The sequence below is a fragment of the Octopus bimaculoides genome, chromosome 8 (genome assembly GCF_046866305.1).
Source record: "Octopus bimaculoides isolate indiv1 chromosome 8, ASM4686630v1, whole genome shotgun sequence".
In the NCBI taxonomy this organism is placed as follows: Eukaryota; Metazoa; Mollusca; class Cephalopoda; order Octopoda; family Octopodidae; genus Octopus; species Octopus bimaculoides.
Window position 1 is genome coordinate 69837756 of NC_142935.1, and position 27840 is coordinate 69865595.

Sequence of the window (27840 nt, forward strand, 5' to 3'; positions counted from 1 at the left end):
AAATATATATATATATATAATTAAGCAAGAAAATGGAGAGATTTAATGAATAAAATTAATTAATTAATTAATTAATTTTATTCATTACTTTATTCATATTCTTGTTTAATAATATTTAATATTTAAATATATTAATTGAAGAGAAACCTCTTCACAGTATAATATATTAAACCAGTATCCTTGAGCTGTGGAACTGCGTTAGTGCATAGAATGTATAAAAAGGACTTGCAGAACACGAATAAGAGAGGTTGTAATTACAAATTTTAACATTGGTCTCTATGCAGTAGCAACAGCAGCAAGTTGCTAAGTTTCCATTCTCATATAACTGCATAAAATGATTTTACAAATAATTATATAAATGAATATGATGTAGTAATAGCTGTATGTCGGCACGTCATTAGCTAAGTTGCTTTTAAAGTATGTATATATATATATATATATATATATATATAATAGAAATATTCAAAATATGCAGTAACAGTTCTTTAATGTAAAGGCTATTTGCCAACATAATGTGGCTGTCCCAAAAGAGACTATGTTACTGTGGTTTTAGCCTTTATATATATATATATATATATATAGTAATAATGATATTAATAATAATAATCCTTGGATGGAATTCATAAATTTTTTAATACATCTCTATGCACGCTTCAACAATTCACATGTATCATAAGATCATAGTCCATATTCCTGGGATGATTACAGTGTAGTCCGTAGTATCCATGGACTAAGTATCGGACAGATCATGTCAATGCATTCATTTCTTCGGGCGATATGGCATTAACAGGGTTGTTTACCAATTTTGACCAATGAGAAAATTGATTGGGGTATGTGGGCATTTCCGTGTGCATTGAGTGGGGAGGAGTAGAATGTTATGGAAAGAGAGGAAGGAATGGTAGCTATAATGAGATGGAGGTGTGTGTGGTGATGTTGAACTTATTTTGAGTATGCAGATGTCAGGATGAGTTCTTCGTTCGATCGTATTCACAGCAGGCCCCTCCTCAATGAATTCACAAGCAGTCGGGTGAACAAGTACAACCACTACAGCCATCCAGTTCTCAGAGTTCATTGTCGGAGTTGACAAATGATGTTTTCTGAAAATAACCTTTTAATTATTTTTGGTGGCATAATTGTGTAGCATATAACATATGAAATTAGTGGTTATTTTGTTTAGAAAATAAGTTCTTCCCTTGTTCTATTATACTCTATCATATTATATCGTTATTATATCTTGTAAACATAAAAGAAAGATATCATTATAAGAATTTGAAAATAATATTTTGAAGTAGAAAAACACTGACCACCTTTAGTCGCGTGAAGATGAATAAATGCATTACCGAATTAGTTGCAATACGAATGGTAATTTGAAACAGTCAAAATCAACTGACCGATGAAAGTAATAATTAGTGGGTAGGCCACCCTAAAAGGAAATGAGGTGGCTGTGTTTATAGATGTCATGAAGTAGAAGACTTCCAGCAGTGGGTCCTTATAAACGGTGCATAGTGATTAAATGAGTCATTTAAAATGACTTACCTCAAACTTTCCAGTTAGAGGGTCCATATCCAGCAAGGAGTAGTCGGCACTCCTATCGCCATTTTCATCAATACTCACTGTGCCAGTGATACCTGCAATTAGAAAATTACACACATACATGAATAAACGATAAAAGTCAAGAAGTATGTTAGGTAAATATATCTATTTACCCACTCAACATTCATAGAATTACGGTTGTTTCGCCGCTTTTTCATGCAGTAATAATTTCTCCTAAGGGGAGCTTTCTGAGATAGCCTCACCATTCTCTGAATCCATATCTTATATTACAGACTTACATATGTATATTACCGAAGTAATCTTTGGACGTAAAGTTTTAACATCAGTGGAGCGGAAATCAAGATACGACAGAGTTGACCAATATATACGCTGGTTAATTAATATTGCATCATTATAATATCAAAACTGTTGAAAAGAGGCTGTAACTAACTGGGAAAAAGTAACGATTCTTTGGGACTTTCCAGTACATATAGACTGAACCATCAAAGCTAATAAACTGGATATTATTGTGAAAAAGCAAAACAATAAAGTCTGTTTATTGATCGACATGTGTATTTATTGTGATCATAATATGCCGACAAAAAAATTTGAAAATACCAGAAAATACGAAGATTTGCTCATTGAAATTGAAAAAATATGACATCTTGAGGCAGTTACAATATCAGTGATTGTAGGAGCACTTGGAATGATCAAAAAAGGAAATGAAAATTATTTAAGAATGATCCCCGTTTTACCATCCATGCAAACACTAGATCATTGTTTCTGTGAAAATGATTACAACCCATGTAATATTCTTTAGTGTATTTTTTCCTGTTTTCTTTCTTTTTTCTTTCTTTTTCCCTTTCATATAACTTGACTTTGTAAAGGAACAATCTAGTGTGTTTAGTTTAATGATCTATCAATGTATACAGTGAGTTTCTTTGCCCTAGGTGTCAGGAAGGCACTCGCTAAGACATGGAAACAACTGACTTTAAGCTTGTAATAATAATAATAATAATAGTAATAATAATAATAATGGTTTCAAGTTTTGCCAGAAGGGCAGCCATTTTAGGGGAGGGGTTGAGTCAATTACATCGGCCCCAGCGTTAAACTGGTACTTATTTTATCGACCCCGGATGGATGAAAGGCAAAGTCGACCTCGGTGGAATTTGAACTCAAGCTTAGTGAGAGACGAAATACTGCTAAGCATTTCGCCCGGCGTACTAACGATTCTTCTAGATCGCTGCATTAATAACATTAATAATAGAGGGACAAAATGATACATTTTGTGAAAAAAATTAACGTTAATTAAATTGATATGGGTACTTGAGAGTGACTTATTTCATCTAGTCTAAAAGCATGCAGTATAAGGCTGAACAGCACATCTTGTACTCTGAACAAAAGAGACAAAATCAAATATTACATTGAAAAGATTTCCTGCGATATCTTCAGCATGAAGAACTTATTGTTAACTTTAATCTAACATTGGCAAAAGGAAAAAAAAAAATAATGATCCAAAGAGAATATTTAAAGATTTGAATTTAAAGCAGTAATTGGAAGGAAAGAAATTTCGCGTCGATTACATCTCACATCAATATGTTTAAGAAAAAGAACTTAGTAATATAAATTCATTAACAATTAAATAGTGAAAATCAGAAGTAAGGTGAAATCTAAAAAAAAAAATGTTCACACCGGTACCTCCCTCGTCCTAAAAAATGCGTTATCAATAGGAGAATAACGGAATCTTTGCGAACATTTCAAAATCGCAAATATAACAACAAATTTTGAACGAAACCTTTATTCTGAGTATCTGACATACCTTCCCTGCAATATATCATCCAAACACATAAATAACACTGATACTAAAACGTCCAACTTGCTGTTACTTGAAATCTTTTGGAAAGATTTGGAACAGCTCAAAGCAAAGCAACAGTAAAGAATGAGGGGGCAATTCATGTAATCAAAGTCAGACTGGGGTACAAATATACAAATCCCTCTATAGCCAGAATCGTGCAGGAATCCAAGCTATATATTTTGATAGATCCTAAGATTTGCAACTTATGCCTAGCAAAAAGATAGCACATTCTTTTTAGATAAAAAAAAAATATTCCAGTACACTGCTTAATTTCAGAGCTGCAAATTTTAGTAGTTGCAAACATGTGGACAAGTTTCTTTTGTTGAAATGGAGGAGAACACCACCCGGTGCGGATGTAGTAGCTGTCTCGCAGACTTTGGCCTCCTAACTGATATATATTATTCTGCACCAGTTACATTAATTATATTAATTTTCTTTTCTTTCCACCCGTTCTATTTTGTGCGTTAATCTTCTCCGAGTTTTCTATTTGTTTTTTTTTCTCATTTTCTCAAAGTCTAGCTTTCTGGTATATAAATACATCTACCATATGAATGGAGCCTGTAACAGCGTTTGGAGAAACATGCGAGTTTTATAACTCTTTCAAATGAAAGTCTCGTAAAGCAAGAGAAAGTAGAATACGCTTTTGTTCACTCTATATATACTGCATCTGTTACTTGTAAATATTTTTGCACACACACATACACACACACAAACAACTACACACATACGCGCGCACACACACACACACACACACACGTATATATATACATACACATACACAGACACACACGTACACACACAGAGTCATACATACACAAAAATATACATATAAACATCCATATACATATATAAACTCACATATATTGTTCTATATATCATATATATATGCATTTAGATGTATACGTGTGTGTGTTTTCAGTCATATTGTGTTGTGCCGTGGGCAAGTGTCAACTAATATACCCTCGGGTCAACCAAATATTTGCTGTAGCCCATCTTCCATACCAAAACAAATCATGTAACTAACACTTCCAATCAGTTAAGAGCAAACGCCATGAGAGCCAGTACCAGTGCCTGGTATTATTATTATTATTATCATTATTAATATTATTATGAATATTGAGTGGATTTAGTAGACAGAAATTAATAGAAGGGTTCTGTCTCGCGTCTTATAACCCAGCAGGACTTGACAACCGGTTCGGTAAAAGAGACCGAGAGAAGAAAAGTATAACCGATTTATTCGACTGAAAATATTCTCCAAAGCGGTATCCCAGCACCGCAGTTGTAAGATTGAAACAAGTAAAATTGTAAAAGAAACATAAGTACATGCATAGGTATATATAAACATGCATACATACATGCATATATACATACATACATGCATATATACATACATACATACACACGTGTGTATATATTTAGCCCTAGGCAGTAATACTAATTGATGAGGACTAAGTTCTGGGGTCGATTCGTTTGACTAAAGGTAGTGCTCCAGCATAGCTACGGTCAAAAGACTGATACAAGTAAAAGTGTATATACAAGAGCATACACACACACACAAGCATTCATACACACAAAACAGTTAAAGAAGGTTTTCACTCCGCAGATGATTTACGGCATAATTAATCATCAATTGAATGGTGGACTACTGCGAAACATACATTGTGAGGTGACCACAGATTTGTTTATATTTACCAAGATTGGTAAGCATCATACAAAAGTGAAACTATACAATATAACTCTTTAGCACGCTGAATAAAATCCTAATCTATTTTGTATTTGTAAACATATGACTAAACCCATTGTGCATATATAAAAGTACTTAATCATTTACTGCAAACGTTTAGAGTCTGTTATTCAAGTTAAGAAAAACAAGTTGTCACAAAACTTATAAATTTTTATTATTTTTATATTTTGTCCTTGAAGTACTCAATTACAATTTCCATTCATATAAAAACATAAAACACTGTAAAAGTATATATTAGGTTGTTTCACATGACATGTTGCATTTTTAATTACTTCTTATTTCAGTCATTTAAAAACTTAATCATGTATACCTTACAGTTCTACATTTAAGAGATGAGGAATTATGTACCTTATTTACATGTGACGGATATTTGTCCTCATCAGGTGTTTGGGGAAATTTCGAACCTGGGTTCTCATTCCTAAGGTATTTTTCGATGTTGCTGTTGTTGTTAGTATTATTATTATTATTATTATTATTATTATTATTATTATTATTATTATTATTATTATTATTAACAACAACATCGAAAAATACCTTAGTAATGAGAACCCAGGTTCGAAATTTCCCCAAACACCTGATGAAGGCTGGAGGGTATATCATTCGGACAATTTATCACAGTAAAATATGAATTTTCTTTTTAAAGATGGCATATATGACAGTGAAACGTTGGGTGAACGTTATAAATGAACATGAATTATACTTTCATTAAAATGAGTTCTCTAACACTTCTGAAACATTTTATTGTTACTTTTTAAATACGACATTTCATGTGGAACAGTCTAATATATATGTAATATATCACATACGCTACAGCATGAACGCATATTTAGAAATATATATGGAGATTTCAGTATATCTCACTGGAATAAGACAGAAGAATGAATATTTACATATATTTTTTGCATCATATAGCAAGGTTGATGAAATGGAATTCAAATGTTAGCAGTGTAATTTGATGTATTAAAAAGATTTCTTTGAAATTGTAAAATCTACGGATATTTGTAGATTTTCAGACATGTTTTCTAAAATAAACAATCTCCGGATTATTGTCGTGTCTGATAGCCTGTATATATGTGCGTAAGTGTGTATGGAATGGACGAGGATACTCTTACATACATTTTTTGCCAACATTCATCTTTGTATTACCTTCGAATATAGTAACAAAATTACTGAATTTCTCGATGTCACATTCACCCTAATGTCAGCAATTTTAGACCTTGTATATTACAAATCTGCACATATACATACATACATACATACATACATACATACATACATACATACATACATACATAATGAGAACAACTACGCCGAGCTACTGAGAAATTTACAGATACTCCACCCAGACTACAAATTCAGATTCGTACCCGTGATTGTTGGGGCATTGGGATATGTAACGAACTGCCTCAACAAAAACCTGGAAAAATTAGGGTTCTCAAAACCTGAAAGAAAAAGGCTGATTAGAAGACTACATTTAGCACATAAATACATATGCATGCATCTAGACATAAAAACGCATCCATAAAACAAACATACAAATCTGCGCATACACTAACACCAAATACTGCACACACACACATGTGCACAAATACCTAGATGATGTTGATAAAAGTTCCAATGAAGGAGCCTTGAATCTATGTTAGTGTCCGGCTCTTTCTCTATGGATAAGAAATACAGAAATGAAACTGATTGATAACATACATACATACATACACACACACACATATAGGTACATAAAAAATACACTGTTGTCAATGCTAAAATTCCAATGAAGGAGAGTGGATGTAGGTTAGAAACCGGCTCTTTCTCTATTTGCAAGAAATCTTGAAATAAAACTCAACAATGACATACATGAATACACACAATGTTTATATATGTATTTATGCCTGTATATCCATCTCTCTATCTGTATAAATTCATATGTAAAGATGTATACATCCACAAGTGAATTAAGCAAAATTTATAATAGGGTCATTTGTGACAAGCTGTACGAATATTTAGCCATCTCAATTGTATTCTAATTATAAAGCGCCGTATAGTATGGTGGGATACACAATTTAATATTTGAAATAATATTCCTTCTTGCAATATTTGCCAAAACCTTTAGGAGAAAATTCCGTTTCATTTTTGCACGAACTGTATGATTATAATTCAAGAAAGAAAATTATATGCAACTTTGGAAAGCATATAATGAAAACCTATGTTATTACTCAAAGCTAGGAAGGATGGATGTTTACCCTCTGCGCAAATTATTCATTATTTTAGGGAACAATCAAAATTCATGTACCAATAGCGCTAGTTCTTGAACATGTTATTATGTGTGCCACAGTTTTCACTCCAGTTAACTGTTAGTAATATACATCATTATCACTGCAAGGAAACCGACTACCAATGAATTGGATTTGCTGCATTAATTATTCTGCATTGAATCACATCACTGCTTGTGAACCAAGTCTTTTCTCAGTACAGATCCTAATATTTCATTTGTCCCGAACATGTTTCTTTGCATACAAATGATTTCAAAAGCAAATAAATGAATAAATAAAATAAATAAAATAAATATTTAAGGCAAAAGAAGTAGAAGCCCTGCCATGCATTCACATGAAGGCAGAATGATAATTGTCATGCAATGATAGCCTCTAGTATAATCACACTAATATAGAAACAACATAAAACCAGTTTAAAAAATAATGAAATTTTTCTAATATGAAAGCGAAGCTAATTAGCCAATTTAGTCACCCAGATTGTTTAAATGTTCTGGCTTGTATAAAATGGCAGTTTTTGTTTGGTGTCTCTGTTTAACTGAATTGTATTAATACAGTTAAAAACACAGCATCATCTTACCATAGTCTCTCAAAAACTGATGCACTTTTTAGATGTGTCACTATACATTAATCCTTTACTAACATGTATTAACTTTTTATGTATCTGAGCGCATATATATATACATATTAACTCTTTTGTTTTCCTATTTAGACGAATTCTTACATTGCTAGCATACCCGTGTTTTGCCACGCAAGAATATATCTCCAGGTATAGAGCGTGTATTACATGTATTACAACAATAAGAAGTGTGTAATTGCCATAGAATGATGTCTAAGAAACCAACTACATAGTTCGTAGATGTGAAATAATCATTCGTGCAATATAGAAGTATTGCATTAGATTCAACAAAACGCATGTCCTACTCAAGTCTCTCCTCACAACATTTGATAGCCTCTTTTATGATGATATATATATATATATATATATAATCACAAAAGAAGCTATCAGTCGCCATGATAGATCGCTGACCGCTACATTTATATTTTTTTCTCCTTGTTTCTATACCTTATTTCTTTCTGTGTTCCTTTAAGTTGAAGAGCGTAGGTCGAAACGTCAAAGACTTTCTCTATTCCCGAGCGTTAAACTTATACATCTATTTGTTGTTTACACCACCTGTCTTCGTCTGTTGTTTTTTTTCGTAAATTCACCCATATATATATATATATATATATAACTGCATTATCATTGCACAAGTTTACATAAGAATATGCATAACCGTTTACTGAAACATACGCATTGGTAAGGATAGGATATGCATTAAGGATAAATCAATAAGCTAATACGGGTGTTGATAAATGTTGCATATTGAATATAAATGACAATGATTCATGAACAACATTAAGTAATTGAAAAGCAAAACATGAGAACATTAGCTTTATATATATATATATATATATATATATATATATATATATATATATATATATATATATATATATATGTGTGTGTGTGTGTGTGTGTGTGTGTGTGTGTGTGTGTGTGTATACGTAGACACGCAAACATACGCACATGCACACTCACACGCACACACATACACACACACACACGCACACATACACACACGCACACGCACATATATAAGTATAGCCACCTACAGTCTATCAAATGCCATATTGCATAAATTCTTGATTTATTCAAAATACCTTCGTCTACATGATGTATGGCAATTACAAAATGATATCTCAAAGCAGTTCCATATAAGAATGATAATTACTCTCAAAAATCAAGGATGCTTGAAAATGGCGAAAAACAATTTCAGTAACCTATCTCCGTAAATAAAGGACACATAGATATATGCAAAATTGTAGAACATATTTTCGGCCTGGATGATTTGTATAAATAAACGAAAATGAGCTAAGATAAACCTGACATTGGTGTGCGATATGTGTTAACAACAGAGTCTAAGAGAATATCAAATACAATGCAATACAAATTCTTGACTTATTCAAATTATATCTGCCTCTGAAAGAAGTGCCACCATCACCAAATACAAATACACCTGAACAATCCACAATTTCTCCAATGTTTTCACGTCATTAAGGAAAAGGTCTTTTAAAGGCAGACACAATTCTACTAAATGAAGAATTTATGTTGACTGATACTCGATATTTTTATATTTTCTATGTAGTTCATCTACTTGCTACGGGACAGTTTGAGTTATTTGTCTTAGCCCATTCTTCCGTAATTTATGCAAACGATCTCTTGTTGCATATATTTATGTCCCTGGGTTGTTCGAAATTGGATAAGACAACAGGCTTACTGATAACGCCTATTGAAGCAGAACCATATGTCCACAGCTTGTCGCTTATTCCTAGACAAAAGACTGTCATTTTCATTAACCGCACGTCAAATTTGGAGGAATCCCGATTCTTGGGTTTATTTCCTCTACTTTTACGAGGCTGTTCTCATTTGCCATTTCTTAATTGCAACGTATAAATGGAAGAGGGGGATAAGATTAATAAATGAAGAAATATGGTATTTGATATATCGCCACTTTTTGTTTAATGCACACACACACACACACACACATATATATATATTACAAATATCGTAATATATATACTTCTATATATAATATATAATGTATATATGATATATATGTACATATATAAGTATGCATTATATGTATATATATATATATATATGTATTTTTATTTATTTATTTATGTGTTTCAGCCAAGTGGCTGCGGTCATGCTGGTGCACCACCGTGATTTTCACGTTCCTTGCATGGCTCTTCTCCCCCACCTGACATGGTCCAATCAAGAGCTTTGATGGCACATCTGGTGTATAAGAGAATTTGACACAGCTGCCCTAAACTGCGTCTCATTACGAGCCATTGGTTCGTCTGGTATCGTGGAGAGGAAAGCGTCAAGTTTTGTCTTGAAGACATCCGCATCCATGTCTTGCATGTCTCTCAAATGTTTTGTTTTGGCAGGGCATTGAAGAGCTGAGGTCCTCTGAAACCGAGGCTGCTGCAGTATCTCGTTCTTATGTGAGATGCAGTGGACGGTACCTTTGGCACCATGCAGTGGCGACCCGTGCGGGCATTCCTGTAGTACTTGATACCAAAGTTTGGCACCAGTCCTTCCAGTATTTTCCATATGTATATTATTACATATCTCTCCCGCCTGCGGTCCAGGGAATAGAGACCTAGTGCCTTCAGTCGCTCCCTGTAGTTCATCTGTTGGACTGTGGCGATCTTTTTTGTATATATATATATATATATATATATATATATATATATATATATATATATATATATATATATATATATATATATATATATATATATATATATATATGTATATATATATATGTATATATATATATATGTATATATATATATATATATATATATATATATATATATATATATATATATATATATATATATACCTATATATATATATATATATATATATATATATATATATATATATATATATATATATATGTATATATATATATGTATATATATATGTATATATATATATATATATATATATATATATATATATATATATATATATATATATATATATATATATATATACCTATATATATATATATATATATATATATATATATATATATATATGTATATATATATATATATATATATATATGTATATATATATATATATATCTATATCTATATCTATATATATATATATATATATATATATATATATATATATATATATACCTATATATATATATATATATATATATATATATATATATATATATATATATATATATATATATATATATATATATATATATATATATATATATATACCTATATATATATTCAAATTTACACATACGCATATTTGGGAATGGAAGAACAGAATGTTATTAATTGATTAAACTCTAAAAGCTGATTATAATAAACACACCTTTTTGTCCTGTTTGCTCAGTTGAACAATATGCAAAGTTTATGATTGGCTGTTTGCCTATTCTTAACACTCCTACTGATGATGTCGTGACTAAGATATTATCACCTGTGTGTTGTTAGATTGATTGTAAGTGCAATCAACTTTTGTTACGTGGTCAGCTTGGTGGTCTGTAGATGTGGTGGGCGTTTCTCATGATGTAATAGACGAATAATCAATAAAAATGCCTTGCACAGATTGATCTGCTATTGTCATTATCTCACTTACTACACATTAATTTCTATACATACATGCCCACGTACATACATACATAATACATACATTCATACATACTTACATACATACATACATTCATGCATACATATGTACACTCACTTGCACACACACACGCACGCACACGCACACACGCACACATACACACATATTTGTTTTATAAAGTGTGGTTGATATCATTTATAATATTGTTTTTCCAACAACTGATTAAATTTCAAATAAGTTTGTTTATATATTAAAATATTGTAAGATATTAAAGAAAATAAAAAAATCATTTACATCTATATTTATATATAGGATGATATACGGTCCAAATAATTTGTTTTTTATTTTCTCTGTATACATGGAACAGGTCGTTTAGTGAGGTTTAGTGCAAGGACTTGTCTCCGTGAGATCTCATAAAGCACTATTTATTGATTGTTGATTTTGAAGTAGTTAGGTGTTTATTCAGCTTGATATGGCGTGATAATGGATGGTCGAAGTAAATCCGTCGGTCCATCTCTCCGTCTGACTGTCTGTCTGTCTTTCTATCAATCAATCAATCAATCAATCAATCAATCAATCTAGCTGTCTATCTATTATTTTCTGTATAGCTACGGACAAAGTTTCTGTTGGGCAGATAACAATAATTCCAAATTCCGCCATTTATGACATAAACTACAAGAGAGATGTTTTCTGAGAAATGATAAATACTTATAAGATAGACTTCTCATGAAAGATGTTACGTTACTGTCATCGACCATTTCTATGCAAACTCCTTATTACATAGCGCAACTTCAGGACAAAAGGATAAAAATGTACCACTATCAACGTCAATATAAATTCTTTAGAAAGTCCACGGAAGGTCTCTTTTGGTTTGTCTCGTATTTTTGAGTTCTTCGCTAATATGAAATAAATATTGATCTGAACGCGATTTTCTTACTGCCCTATTTTCTGTTGCATTTATATTCTGGAGGTTGTTTGTTTAATATTTCAAAACTGTCGAAACCAAATTCCACAGAGATTCACTGTTTCTTCTTTGAACAGTACAAAGTATTCATACAAAAACACAAACACACATGCATAAAAGTAAATACAGATGTATAGACATTCATAAAAGTAAACAGTATATATGTATGCATATATATATATATATATATATATATATATATATATATATATATATATATATATATATATATATATATATATATATTTATATATATTTATATATATATATATGTATAAAGTTTGATTCGGCCCCATGTGAATTAAAGTTTTGTAGGCTTCTTAAGCAAACCTAGTTCATGCAGCTCATTTAACCGAATGGAGCGATGCAGGAAGTCTATTATGCTTACTGGAAAATGGGTTGCCATTAGATAAAGCGTGTCGTCTCATCCTTTCCTTAGAAGCGAGATCGACATTCCAGAGATATAAGATGCATGGAAAAGAGTTTCTTGGACCGCGAGGCTAGAGAGAAAGATGTTGGCGCCTTGCTGTTTGTATTATCTTTGAAGGAAATTGCGAGCGTGTGTGTGCTTGTGTGTGTTTGACTGTGTGTGTGTGTGTGTGTGTGTGTGTGTGTGTGTGTGTGTGTGTGTGTGTACTAGATGTATGAGTGTGTATATGCGGGTGTCTGAGGCCTATGCGTGTATATATGCTATTTATATGAGTGTAATCCAGCGTGTGGGTGAGAACTGATGTCGACAGCTCGTTCCAGTGTTTCTACGTTTCTAGACTGTGTGTAAGTATGCGTGCGGTTGCGTAACTGTTGCAAACAGGCTGAATTCTTTTAATATCTTTGTCAGGGCATTTCTAAACTTGTGCATGGCATAGCAGTTTATATGATTTGAGATTGCAACGCCGTCGTCTCTGTAAAGGGCGGTACTTGGTGTGTGTGAGTGTTTCACGTGGGTATCCAAAATGAATACACCGATGAGGTTGGCGAACCCAGCCTCGTCGTAGCTACACATAGAAATAATGAACAGTGGATGAATCTGTATGAATCTGCACACTGATTTGTTGTCGATAGAACGTTACTAGTCGATCACATCTGCGCTGAAATCTCATTGAATAAAACCTTGTGATCTTCATATTATTCGAGTTGCTGTGTTCACGAATGCGCTTATGACAATGTTTATCTCACTTTTAGAAGTGCTAATCATTATCCATTTGGGTTTGGGGAGGAAATTAGATTTGCGATACGTAAGTGTGATATGGGGCGAAGGGTCGCGTCGCCAGGCTGTCCGCACTATTAATGAGGATGGCTTGCTCGTTGTCTTTTGCATTTGTGCTGTTTTATGTGAAGATGCTAATTTGCTTGTACGTCTTGATTATCATGTTTGTGAGAAGTATTGCGTATTTGGAAATGCTTGTTTCATAAATGTTCATTGTTTTGTCGTTGTGGATAGAAACATTAGGCGATTGCACAATTTTTGCCATGTAGTCATTTAAAGATTTTAGGAAGGGGATACAATGATGCATTAACCTTATTGAAGATGCAACATACAAATTCAAATCAGGACAAACTTTTACCGTAAAAGTCACTTTACATGTTCTTCAAGGAATTTCACATGCGCTAACAAATGTCAAGGATGTAATAAAGATTACATAGGTCAAACAAAACTTACCTGAAGAAATAGACTGACCATTTATCGACAACAGATACGAGACCCAAGGACTAGACAAAATCCGCTGAGTGAAAACATAGACATATGTTCAAAAAATAAGTCCCCCAAATTCCATGTCTTCCCACAAATCAGCGTAAACTGTGAACCCGGTTAAAACTTTAAATATATAAATAAAAAATAGCTTAACTATTCTCAGTACATTTTCAACTTCTCTTTTTCCTATATTTCTACCCGCGTGGAATAAAATTATTTAATTTTCTATAACTGACTCAAAATAAAGAACATATTCTAGGGTCGATTTGTTCAAATAAAATCCTTCAATACGGTGCCCTAGGATGGCCACAGTCTAATGACTGAAACAAGTCAAAGGTGAAGCAAAGACGCCCAAATACATATTAACATGCACGTAGTTGTATGAGTATCCCAAACGATTGCGTCATTCTCAAATCCTTCGCAACATCATTTTACTCACACCCGAATATCCACACAGATATCGACACAATAAAACACCGCCAAAAACAACAAATAATGAATGGTATTCCACAGGACACTCTCCTGGAGCCACTGCTATTTATAATGACCCTCCCCGAAATGCTCTCAGCTGCTCAGGTACCTACCTTGCTAACTATGTAGACGATACAAAAGTCAGAGGATACAAAACTCTGGGATATCTACGCTTCTGCACCGGTTTATAAATTCAACAACAAAAGTTGTCATCTTTGTGCATCTGAGGCTTTTTTTTATTACATCCAGGAATACCCTACTTAACCTAAGAAATGAGAAAACTATTTCATGTGTTCATGTGGATTTTCATCGATGACTTCATGAACCCTGGTTCTTTTCTCTAAAACTATATATTTATATTTTACACTGTGAAACTTAATTTAATTTTAATTTTTAATAAATTGAATTTAATTGAGTTTTACCTGTAAATTTGTATTTTTATCCCTAATATTATTGTCTTATATATATATATATATATATATATATATATATATATATATATATATATATATATATATATATATATATATATATATATATTAGAATTCACCTAGAGGTTGTTATCCTCATGAAGAAATGCTGTCATCCAAGAAAATCCTGCTTGAATACCTAATATCTTGGTGGAAATTCATAACCTTAAAATAATAGGCTTGTGAATAAACCATATTCATGTAGAAGAATTTACTTGAATTCTAAAATCATATTTCTCAGCATAATCTCCTCAGAGGAAAAAAATATATACCTCTAGATATTTTGTGTGCTTGTTTGTAGACTCATCGCCACGGACTGCTTATGATTTATATTTGTTTGTGTCTGGGCGAGAGGGTTAGAGCTTGGTTGTGGTTAAGATAGTGGATGTAAATAGAATTAGAGTAATAAAGAATGAATAAGTAAAGATTATAGGTTGTTACAATGTAAATAAACTACAATATGAATTAGGTGAAGAAGTAAATTGCATTTGCAAGTTGTGTATAAAGTTGAGAATGTTTATCAACGTAAAATTATGCGCATACAGGCCTACACACTTTCATACAATTATATATATACACACACGGGGACATTTACATTTATTATGCATTTACACGTGCACACATATATCATCATATACATACACACACAGATATATATATATGTATATATATATATATATATATATATATATATATATATATATGTATATATGTATATATATATATATATATATATATATATATATATATATATATATGTACATATATATATATATATATATATACATATATATATATATATACATATATATATATATATATATATATATATATATATATATATATATATATATATATATATATATATATATATATATATAACATAATATGGTAAAAATTCGATATTAATTAATATCAATTTAATACCAGGAAACTAGCACATTAAAAGAATCAGAAGGTTCATGAACATTTTTTTTTCAGATCCTAAGAAGATTATAGTACTTGTGTATATAAGATTGACCAGTGACCGGTCTGTCAATATGCTAGAAGAAGCTCACTTAAAAAATTCTCAAATACGGATTCATGCTAGTTTCCTGGTATTAAATTGATATTAGTTAATATCGAATTTTTACCATATTATGTTAATTAACCATAATCACATTTCTCAAAAATGGTAAATTCAAAGCAGAAATTATTTTCTGCAGAGATATTTTCCGGATTCGGCGCGCCAAAACTAAGACTTTTGAATTTTAATCTTTATAATGGATAGAATCACGTGCACGTTTTCACTGGTTGAAGACAACTAGCACGAGATTCTGTTCGATTATAAGAATATCGGCAATCTGTACTGATACTTTTATTTTGGAAGTATTGATTTTGAAACTATAGTCTGCAGATAATCGAGGTATGTACAACTTTCACTGGTCTAGCCCGCCTGTTTTTGCTCCGCTGAATCCGTATATATATATATATATATATATATATATATATATATATTTATATATACGTATACATATACATATAAACATATATACATACGAATACACACATACATACACACACGCGTAAATATGTTTACACATTTTATCGTTCATCACTCTTAAGAAGAAAGTGATATGAATCCCTTTTTGATTAGTTCAATTCGGTTAGTTAGCGGAATTTTAAATATTCATTGAAACCCTTTACCGTTTCTATGGAAGTTAAGTAAGCATAACGTTTCATTGAAATTATTATGCCTGTATAATAACTGACTATGTTTCATTTGCGCTTTTAAGTTTGAATGATATGAAACGTGAGAGAATTGTGTAACTTCACCGTCTCGTTTTCACTGGAGACTCCGTGATCTCCGAGACGAAATGTCCAGTATCAAGTGGACTATTGGTGACAGAATGCCACCATATTCACCCGACGTCCTCAACTGCCAGCTCTGTTTCCTCAAAAACTGCATATCTCCCGACAACCTACTGTATCTATCAACGATACATACGATTTTATTGTATTGCTGTCACCAGAGATATCCCCTTCTGGCAAATTTCAGGCCTCTCACTGCCAAGAACCCGGATATACTACCATATCTCCAGCTGCTACTTTGCTCCGCCTGCACCAAGGTCACCAGTACCAACCAACCCTATGAGCAGGACTGCCATTTACCAATCTCCAGCGCTTACCAACCCCCGACGCATACCAACCTCCAACACTTACCAATCCGTGCTTGTTTTGCGTTTGCATATTTGCGCACGCGCTGTGTGGGAATGGACATGTGCACGTGCGTGCGTGTGTGCGCGCACACTAGTATGCATGTGTACATGCATACGAATATACATATGTACATATGAATACGCATGTTCGTGTGTATGGGTATATGTGTGTGCACGTGTCCGTATGCGTGGGTATATATGCGTGTGTGTCCGTCCAAGCGCGTGCGTGTGTCTGTGTGTATGTGTATGTGTAGACGTGCGCATGCGCACCATGTACAAATGCGCACCCTCGTATCAATATAAACATCTGCGTAAAACTATATGAGCGCGTCTGCATATACACTCACATATATACTTGTACATGCCGCCCCTTCCAACCGTTAAAGTCCAAATAATCACTACTTCAGTGACAATTAGATGACGTTTGGCAATCGTGGCCTTGTTTATATTTGGAATTATAACAATATTGTATCATTTGACTGCTTTTCTCTTTGTTTATCAGATATTATATGTACTTTAAAAGGGACGTGATATTTTACATGATTGTGGATGTGAACGAATGTGTACGCTGTGCATATCAAATAACATTATTTTAGGTTAACTCTATGTAGGTTTTGCCATTTTATCTGCTGATTCTACTTTTCGACTGCATTTTGTTTATTTCTCTAAGCATTATATATCGTATCTGGACAATCCCATTCCCATTGGGGATTTTTAAGAGTGTGTATAGATACGAGTGTTATTTTTAGACTCACATTGTGGTTAGAGATTTATAATTATGTGCCTCACTATTTTTCGCCCTAGAAGACTTTCTGCTACATATTATGTGATATCTAAGTATCTCTGTATACGATATACGAGCATACATATTCAGGGCTCTGCCATTGCGCCTAGGATAAGAAAATACAGTAGAAATAATATTAGCAGACTTATATGTAACGTAACATCGAACAGAGAAATATCAGTGCTGCTGCTCCTTTCTACGATAGCGTTTTAACTAGAAGTGGTTTAATATCTCAGGCTTTTTTCAGTCAAGGCCTTTAGGAATATTAATTTGCGTCCTTCTATGTTTTCGTTTATATATATATATCGACTCTCTCATAACACTCACTCACACACACACCCACACACACACGATTGCACAAGCACAAACACAAACACACACATACACACCCTACACACATATATACTTTCAGATTCTACACACATGCACACAGGCAGTTACTCACATGTAAATATATATATGGGTGCGGGTGCGTGTGTATGTGTACATATACAGGGTGATTGAAAAGTAACTTCGTATATTAGAATACTTATAATTCATTTATTATCTATAATTTTCTTCTCAAATTTGTTGTGTATGTTCTTTAATTGATTCTATGTTGTTTTATTTTTTTTCAGATCGATTATTTTGTTTGAAATTTAGACGCCCCATTAAACATGGTCTGATCTCATTAAAAATATTCTTTGAAGTGTTGAAGCGGTATTCTACATCGGTTTGTGAACCGTCACAACTGCCACTACTAGGCAGGAGAACATCCTCGTATTACCTCTGAAAAAATGCAGAATCGGCCCAAGGTAATGGTATGGTGTGGAACGACTTCGGACAGGATTCTGAGGCCTTTCATCCTTTGCAATACGATGAATGCTGGAAAGGTACCTCACCATGCTGCATATTGAAGTCTGGCCAGTTATCAGTACTTGGAAAAATATTGAAGATCTGATTTTTATGCAAAATGGCGCTCCTCCAGAGTTTGCTATTGTTGTTCGTAAATGGCTGAATGCCCGATTGCCTGGGAGATGAATGGGTCGTCGAGGTCCGCATAATTAGGCGGTCAGAAGCCCTGATTTAATACCCTGCGACTTTTTTTTTATTTGGGGTTGGTTAAAGGAGCAAGTCTACACTGCGAAACCAACGCCTTTGGAAGAACTTGAAGGGCAAATACAAGAAATAACGCCTTCCATCCCACAAGAGTTCTTGATAAAATCAGGTGATGCTGTTCCTGGTTGACTTGAGAAGCTGATGGCAAATGCTGGTGCCTATATCGAATTTTTAATAAAAATCCATGCTATATGGTTTCTTCAAATATACATGTTTTCTAAAAATTATAGTCAATAAATAAATTACAAGTATTTTAAAACAAGGAATTTCTTTTCAAACACACTGTATATATCTATTTCTATATTAACTCACATGTTTATACATATATATATGTAAACATATGTATATGTATGTATAGGAATATATGTAAATCTACATATATGTAAATCTACATATATGTATATGCATGTATACATACATACATACATACACACACACACACATACACACACACACATACATATATGTATATATATATATATATATATATATATATATATATATATATATATATATATATATATATATATATATATATATGCACACACACAATTTCTTCTTTAGGTTTAAAAGTTGTATTTAAGCAATTGAATATATTCGTATTTTTATTTATTGTAAATGTTAAGTTAAATTCTTTATGATAATTAGACTCATTTTAAGCTTATCGATGACGTTTCAGTTCATATCATGGAGAAGAAAAGAATCGGTTATACAAATTCATAATCTCTACTCTGTCTTAGCTCTCAATTGGTACATTAAAAAGTTTGCATACTTGCACATATGTGTACTTATACGTACATATGCATATACATCATCTTGTTTGTTTGTACTCCGTCGTTTACGACGTCGAGGGTTCCAGGTGATCCGATCAACACAACAGCCTGCTCGTGAAATTAACGTGCAAGTGGCTGAGCAATCCACAGACACGTGTACCCTTAACGTAGTTCCCGGGGATATTCAGCGTGTCACAGTGTGACAAGGCTGACCCTTTGAATTACAGGCACAACAGAAACAGAAAGTAAGAGTGAGAGAAATCTTTGGTGACAGAGTACAGCAGGGTTCGCCACCATCCCCTGCCGGAGCTTCGTGGAGCTTTAGGTGTTTTCGCTCAATAAACACTCACAATGCCAGGTCTGGGAATCGAAACCGTGATCCTATGACCACGAGTCCACTGCCCTAACCACTGGCCCATTGCGTCTCCACATATACATCATCATATAGAATGTAAATACTAGCATACATTTCAAAATCCGTGAATAAAATTTCAATAAAAAGTAACATAAGAATAATATTAAAGGAAAATAATTAATTCCATTAAGTATTATCATACTACTAAAGGAAATCTCATTGAATTGATAGAGATTATTGTACTCGACAGTTTTTTCATGAAGAGCCGCTTACCTTTAGGAAATTCTACGAAATATCGTGTTAACCAGTTCAATTTCTATTTCTAAAGTAAGAGGTAAACGAAATAGATTCTTCTCATAATTATCAATAAAATTCTTTTGAATATATAATTAAAACAACGGTTAATTGCATAGAGAATATATGTTTGTACTCATACTCTAACTCACGGACGCACACATATACACATGCGCGCGCGAACGCGAAAATATACAGCACCTTCCACTGTTCCTCTTTCTTTTTCACTCTGTCTTCCACTCATAAGTACATATATATATATGTGTGTGTGTGTGTGTTTGTATGTTTGTGTGCGCGTGAGTGTTGTACGTATTATTGTGCGTGCGCACGTGCGTGTGTGTATGAGTGTGTATGCGTGCGTGTGTGCTGTGTACGTATTTTTATGTATGCATACATGTACGTGCGTATATTTGTTGCTAACACACACTATTCATAATTAAGTGGACACAGGCATTCAATCATACATAATCGTTTTCGCCGTATTCACTAAGATTTCGAAAGATTTTCGACGAAGTGCGAAGAGAGTGTTTATGGCTCTATTTGAAAACATCTGTTTCCGGGTACATTTCACAGTATTTCTTCAGGCATCTTTCTTGGAAGTGAAAAAATAGCTTCTTTTCTGATTTTCTTTGAATTAAAGCTGAGGGGAGTACGACGCCAAGTGTATTTGCATCGTTTTGCAAAGTTTAACCCACTCAAAATTGATGGGAGGGAGTTGGGATGGCGAAAGTTTCTAGGCTAATGACCGTTGTATATACAGCGATATGTGTATCCGTGATATTTTCCTTATTAATAATCTGGTTCTAGTACCCATTCCCTGTTAGATATCTAGGAAGCGTGCATTGCCCTTACAGATTCTAAACCTCCAGGATATGAACCTCTAATATTCCCGATCGTGAATCAACCTATAAGTACAATGAAGAACTTTAAATATTTTGCCGATATGATTTCTGACGACGACAGCCTATCTCAAGAGGTAAAGCTCTTCCCAGAGTCAATTGCGGTCGCATTCAGAAGTTCATCGGCAATAAAGTGGCATAACATTTTTTAACAAAATGGAAAATGTATTATTCTTTGTTTTAGTCTGCTGAGGTCTACACACTCTATCGTCAACACTTGAAAATGCTGATGAACTGCACGTTGCTTCATATAACGTTGATAAAAATCATTTCTTAGCGGGGTCACATCTCCAGCTTGGTGGTCTTACAACTTATAAATATGATGTGTTTATGTTGGAATCGCTGTTGCAATAGGTGGCACATGTGATCCATATAAAGTAAACTGCGACTCTCAGGCTATGTCCCACAATAAACTGAACTGCTCAAGCCATCGAAGTTGGCGACCGAAATACTATTCATCATGAAATGACATGTCAATGAAATGTCTAGCTTGATTATGACTACATGGGGAAACACAGTAACTGATGGCAACGAATGTTAGTATGTCAAAAAGAAAGGAATAGAAGTTGCAGAGGTTAACTGGAGGAAAGTAGGACAAAGATATAAAGCTAGAGAGAAAAACACACTTTACAAAATCAACCAACAATATTCTGCAATGTCTATGGGAGTTGTTTGTGAGAGACTTTGATTCAGTAACACAAAACAGAGAGCGGCATCGTTCAGAGGTCGAGCGTCCATCATTGATAATACCAAGGAAGGTCGAAAGGACCTGACTTGGTGATCCCGGCTCTGAAGTTGACGAATTTATCTCCCCACTGGCGATCTAAACAAGTGTGCATTTTGCAGCAAAACTCAATATAAGAATTTCTGTCATGGGAACTACCGCGGTTTAGTTTAAGTGGGAATAAGTATCATGTCTCAGTATTGTACGTATTATTGTGCGTGCGCACGTGCGTGCGCACGTGCGTGTGTGTATGAGTGTGTATGCGTGCGTGTGTGCTGTGTACGTATTTTTATGTATGCATACATGTACGTGTGTATATTTGTTGCTAACACACACTATTCATAATTAAGTGGACACAGGCTCAATCGCTAATGGATCTTTTAAACTTTCCACTAACTTCATCGAATATAAAAATAACATATTTGTCAGATTAACGATAGACGTTTTACCCGTATGAATATTCAATTACAATCTAGACATGATGTTAATATTGATTTCAAATTATGGCACAAGGCCAGCAATTTCCTGTGGTGGTGTGGAGAAGTCAATTGCATTGATACCAGTGTTCAAGTGGCATTTTTTTCATGGATGCCGACAGGATGAAAGGCAAAGTCGACTCTGTGGAATTTTAACTCGAAGCGTAAAGACGGACAGAATACCGCTAAGCATTTTGCCTGGCGTGCTAACAATTCTGCCAGTTCACCGCTTTAAATAGGATATGAATATCATTAACTGATGTAAAGCGGTGAGCTTGCAGAATCGTTAGCACGCCGGGAAAAATGCTTAGCGGCTCTACGTCCGCCTTTACGTTCTGAGTTCAAATTCGGCGGACGTCGACTTTGCCTTTCATCCTTTCACTGTAGATAAAGTAAGTGCCAGTTGAGCACTGGGGTCGATTGAATCGACTTGGCCTCTTCCACATAATCGCTGGCCTTTGAACATTGGGGTCAATATAGTCGACTAATCCCATACACCGAAACCACGGGCTTTGTGTCAAAATTTGAAATCAATATTATTAACTGATTTCGGACGGCGAGCTGGAAGGATCTTTAGCAGTCTTTCGTCCGTCTTTACGTCCTGAGTTCCAAATCCTTCCGGGTCATCAATTCCTAGGTCTTTAAACTAAGTACCAGGTGAGCACTGGGTCGATGAAATCGACTTACACCAACCAGAAACTGCAGGCCTTATTCCAAAAATTTGAAACCAATATTAGCTGATGCTATTAATTTTAGCCGTGTGGTAAATGTATGGTCACGCCGTCACCAAAATATACCAACAACATGCCAATATCATCACATTATTGTGAAGGTGAATATTAACCGAAAAAAACGTTTTACACCGTTAACGGAGTTGGGGATAAGTTAACGTTCACACACTCATACACACACACACACACACACAAACGTAGATGCACATAATTTTACAGAACACGCATATATTACATCTGTATAAATTATTCAGCACTGGATCATAGTTCTCAGTTAATGTCAGTACTAGAATATTGTAAAATTAATATTGGGTAGTAGAACCGCGAAGGTTGACAAGGAATAGTATATAGTTCTTCTAAAATATCTATATAAATATTTCCACAATGATTTCTCGTCGCGTTAATTCATCACTCGATCACCTGTATTTCAGAGATGAAAGATAGAAGCCTAATTTGCTATTTCGAATGAAAAGATAATCCTAAGAAGACATATAAATCGCCATGTAAGAAGTTTATCATTTTAAGTCATGCTTTATATTACATTAACTTTCCTTTTTTAACAGCATCTTACAAGTTACCGGATTTAGATTGGCTGTCTAGCTGGTTTGCAATCGTTTTCTTTCTTTTTAAATATGGCTTTCAGATAATTCTCTGAAATCTTCAGATTTTATGTTTGATTCATAACTACTAATCGTAATTACATGAAAGGTTTCTTAATTTTTCTATTGAAGATATTACAATCAGTTTTTAATCTCTGAGCGAGAAATATGTAGTAGCAGTACCAAACTTTGAAGTCTATATGCCAATACAATCTGGCAGGAGGATGTTACTATTTTTATCCCCAGATGTTTTCCTGGGGCTAAAAGGTAATGAAATCGTCTTCTTTGGGACTCCCACATTGTGTTGGCAAATAGACTTAACAATCAACCTGTATCAACAACAAAAGAGTCTTATTTTACATTCTAGTGGTTTGATATATATAGTTATAGTCCAGGTGAATTTTTAAGAGATATGGAGTAATTATAGTGTCCACTGCCTACATGTTGAGTGAGTGAAACCTCTGCGCGAATAATTTCAAGTACAACCGTTTTTTCAATCATTGTAGTTGGAAATATCACCTTACTGTACGTTAAGATTTACCCATTGATATTTCGTAATTATTCAAAATAAACTTAAGACAGGATAATGAAACTTGGCACATACGTTTTAATGTAAATTGACAATCTACTGTAGTAATTATGTATAAAAATGACCACCCTTTGCCTTGATCATAGCCTGCATGAGCACCGTATTATCTCTTCATCCATTTAGCCCAATGGACACAGAAGAACTTTCTTCAGATCTGACATATTTGAATGGGATCGAGCAGAAACATTACTCTCTAAGATGGACTAGATAACAAAGTACATTGGATTGATGACTGGTTTTGAGAGAGGTCATACCGTTTTGTCTCCAAAACCGCTGAAATGCTTTTTGATCACGTCTTTGTTAAATTGGATGTGTGGGCTGGAGTCTCGTCTTGTGCCAAGATGTAACGGTCACCAAAGGTTTCTATGACCAGGGTAACACTTTCTCATCCAACATTTACATATAAATTTCACTGTTGACTTGGACGCCTGCATCGATGAAGATCAAGGGAGACTTGGGCACATAAATGCAACTGTGGCCCACGCCATTACGCTTCTGGCAGTGTAAATGCTTCCTGATATCTTCGGGCCAGTCAGCTAACTAGATATGGGTCACTCCAAACCAAAACGGGACACAGACAGACTGTACGTACCAAGAAAAAGAGGGAGAAGAGGACTTATTGGATGCGAACACAGCATAAGAGCAGAAGAAAATAACATAGCATGCTATGGAAAAAGTGCCACAGAACCGCTATTATTAGGAGAAAGTCAGGCTTGGGTAGGATGAAAGATTGCAACGATAAAGCACTATACAAGAAATTGAAAACGAATGAAACTGAAAATAAGTGGGTAAAGAAACGAGTGCATGGTTAATTTCATAGGGATGTTGAAGATAAGACAGACGGAGAAAAAATGGCTGTGGATGACTAAAAGTGATTTAAAACCGGAAACGGAGAATCTGTGCTGCCTAAGAGCAAGCACTAAGAACAAACTACATAAAATACAGAGTAGACAGCACAGCAGAAAGTGATAAGTGCAGAATCTGTGGATAAAACGGTGAAACCGTATGGTATATTACCAGCCAATGTACGCCACTAGCCCAGAAAGAATATAAGAGACGCCACGACAATATAGCCAGGCGTGTCCATTGGATACTTTGCAACAAGAGCAAAAGATCGGTACGACCACAAACCTGAAGGCATCGTCGAAAATAGGAATGTAAACATCCTATGGGACTTTATGATTCAGTGCAACCATGAGATAGAGAATAGGAAGCCAGACATAGACTTAATTGAGAAGAAAACAAACTATGCTGGGTCATAGATACAGCATGCCCAACTGATAACAAGGTATGCAATAAGAAAGCAAGAAAAGTCGTGAGATATGACAGTTGTGTTATTTCTTTACTACCCACAAGGGGCTACACACAGAGGGGACAAACAAAGACAGGCAAACGGATTGAGTCGATTATATCGACCCCAGTGCGTAACTGGTACTTATTTAATCGACCCCTGAAAGGATGAAAGGCAAAGTCCACCTCGGCGGAATTTGAACTCAGAACGTAGCGGCAGACGAAATACCGCTAAGCATTTCGCCCGGCGTGCTAACGTTCCTACCAGTTGTGGTCGATGAAAAATATAGCAGTAATACCAATAATTGTCAGAGCCCTGGAAACAGTGAGCAAAAATCTCACTATTTTGCTTGCAATAACCGGTTTTTGTTCAAGTTATTGTATCTCCAGCTGCTTCTTCCAAGATATGAGAATTGACAAAGTGTAGTACAGCAGTTTAGCATTTTTCAAAAGTGTAGTAAGTCCCACATACCGCAGTTTTGCAAACATATTTCTGACTGAAAATATCTTAGATCCATTGAATTACGATGGTATGCACCCAACAAAGTAGTATTGTTCAGCTGAATCTGATATATATATATATATATATATATATATATATATATATATATATATATATATATATATATATATACACATATATATATATACACATATATACCGCGGAGTTCTTTCAGATTCCGTCTAAACAATTCACTCATAAGGTTTTGGTTGGCCCGAGGCTATAGTAGGAGACACCCAATGTGAAACGCAGTGGAATTGAACCCGGAACCATGCAGTTGAGAAACTAGCTTCGTACCTCACGGTCACGCCTATAAAACACAAACTGTAAAAGAACTGGCAACTTGTGAGTGATTCATTTGTAATTGTAGCTTGTATAAAAGAGCGAGGTTTTTAATGATCATGTCTATAAGGCGGTGAGTTGAGTAAGAATAGAGAGGCAAAATCAAAAAGATAAAAATGTTTGAGATTTTTATATGGATAAAGGCTAACGAGTAACAACACCAGAGTTAGTAAAACCTGAACTGAATAACGCTTCTTTGGTGGTAACGTAAAGATTGAGATGTTTTGGAGGTATACTGAATTGTTTTTAGTTATACAAGACCAGTACGCGTTGCCATTGTAATTCATGCACCAAAATCACCATAAAATCTATATATATAGCTAACACTAGCTTTAAAAATGATTTAACTAAAACTAACGAAATGACTAACATTAGAACAATGCATTGAAATTAAGAAAGTTTTAGCTACGAAGCGTTCACAACAAAAACATATATAAACAAGAGCACTCAAACAGCTCAAACCTCCGCCAAAGCAACACCAACGTCCTCTCAATCATTAGCCAGAGATGATTTTCAAAATGAGAATATTTGAAATAAACTCAACGGCTCTCACAAGGACAAGGAGAATACTAGAAATGAACCCGACCACTCTCAAATATTAAGTAGAAACACAGGAAAAATAATGCAGAATCATTGTTCGGTACCAAATCGATTCCAATATCTAATCGGTTCGTGCCAGTCACGAGGCCAAACATCCCTGAAAGTTTCATCCGAATCGATCCAGCTGTTCTTGAGATATCTTGTCCATTGACAAACAAACAAACACGACTGAAAAACTGTACCTCTGCCTTTGCAGAAGACGCAGAAATGATAAAGAAATACATCAAATATAGACATCCTCTCGTCCGCAACCTATCGGAAACATTTCTGGTTTCGCCATGTAGGCTGTATCAGTTAGTCTGGTAGTGTAATAGCGTCAAAAATATAAATAATGTTAGGAAATAACAGACATAAAGGAGGGGCGGAATATTAG

The 27840-nt window shown here is 34.1% G+C and overlaps 1 protein-coding gene across 1 annotated transcript in view; it reads right to left on the minus strand.

The window, feature by feature from the left end:
- Positions 1–27840, minus strand: part of LOC106867808 (atrial natriuretic peptide receptor 1) — an 898165-nt gene that overhangs the window by 417622 nt on the left and 452703 nt on the right. The window contains exon 5 of the mRNA XM_052970159.2: positions 1537–1628. Coding sequence (XP_052826119.1) covers positions 1537–1628 — 92 coding nt within the window. The remainder of the gene's footprint in view (positions 1–1536; positions 1629–27840) is intronic.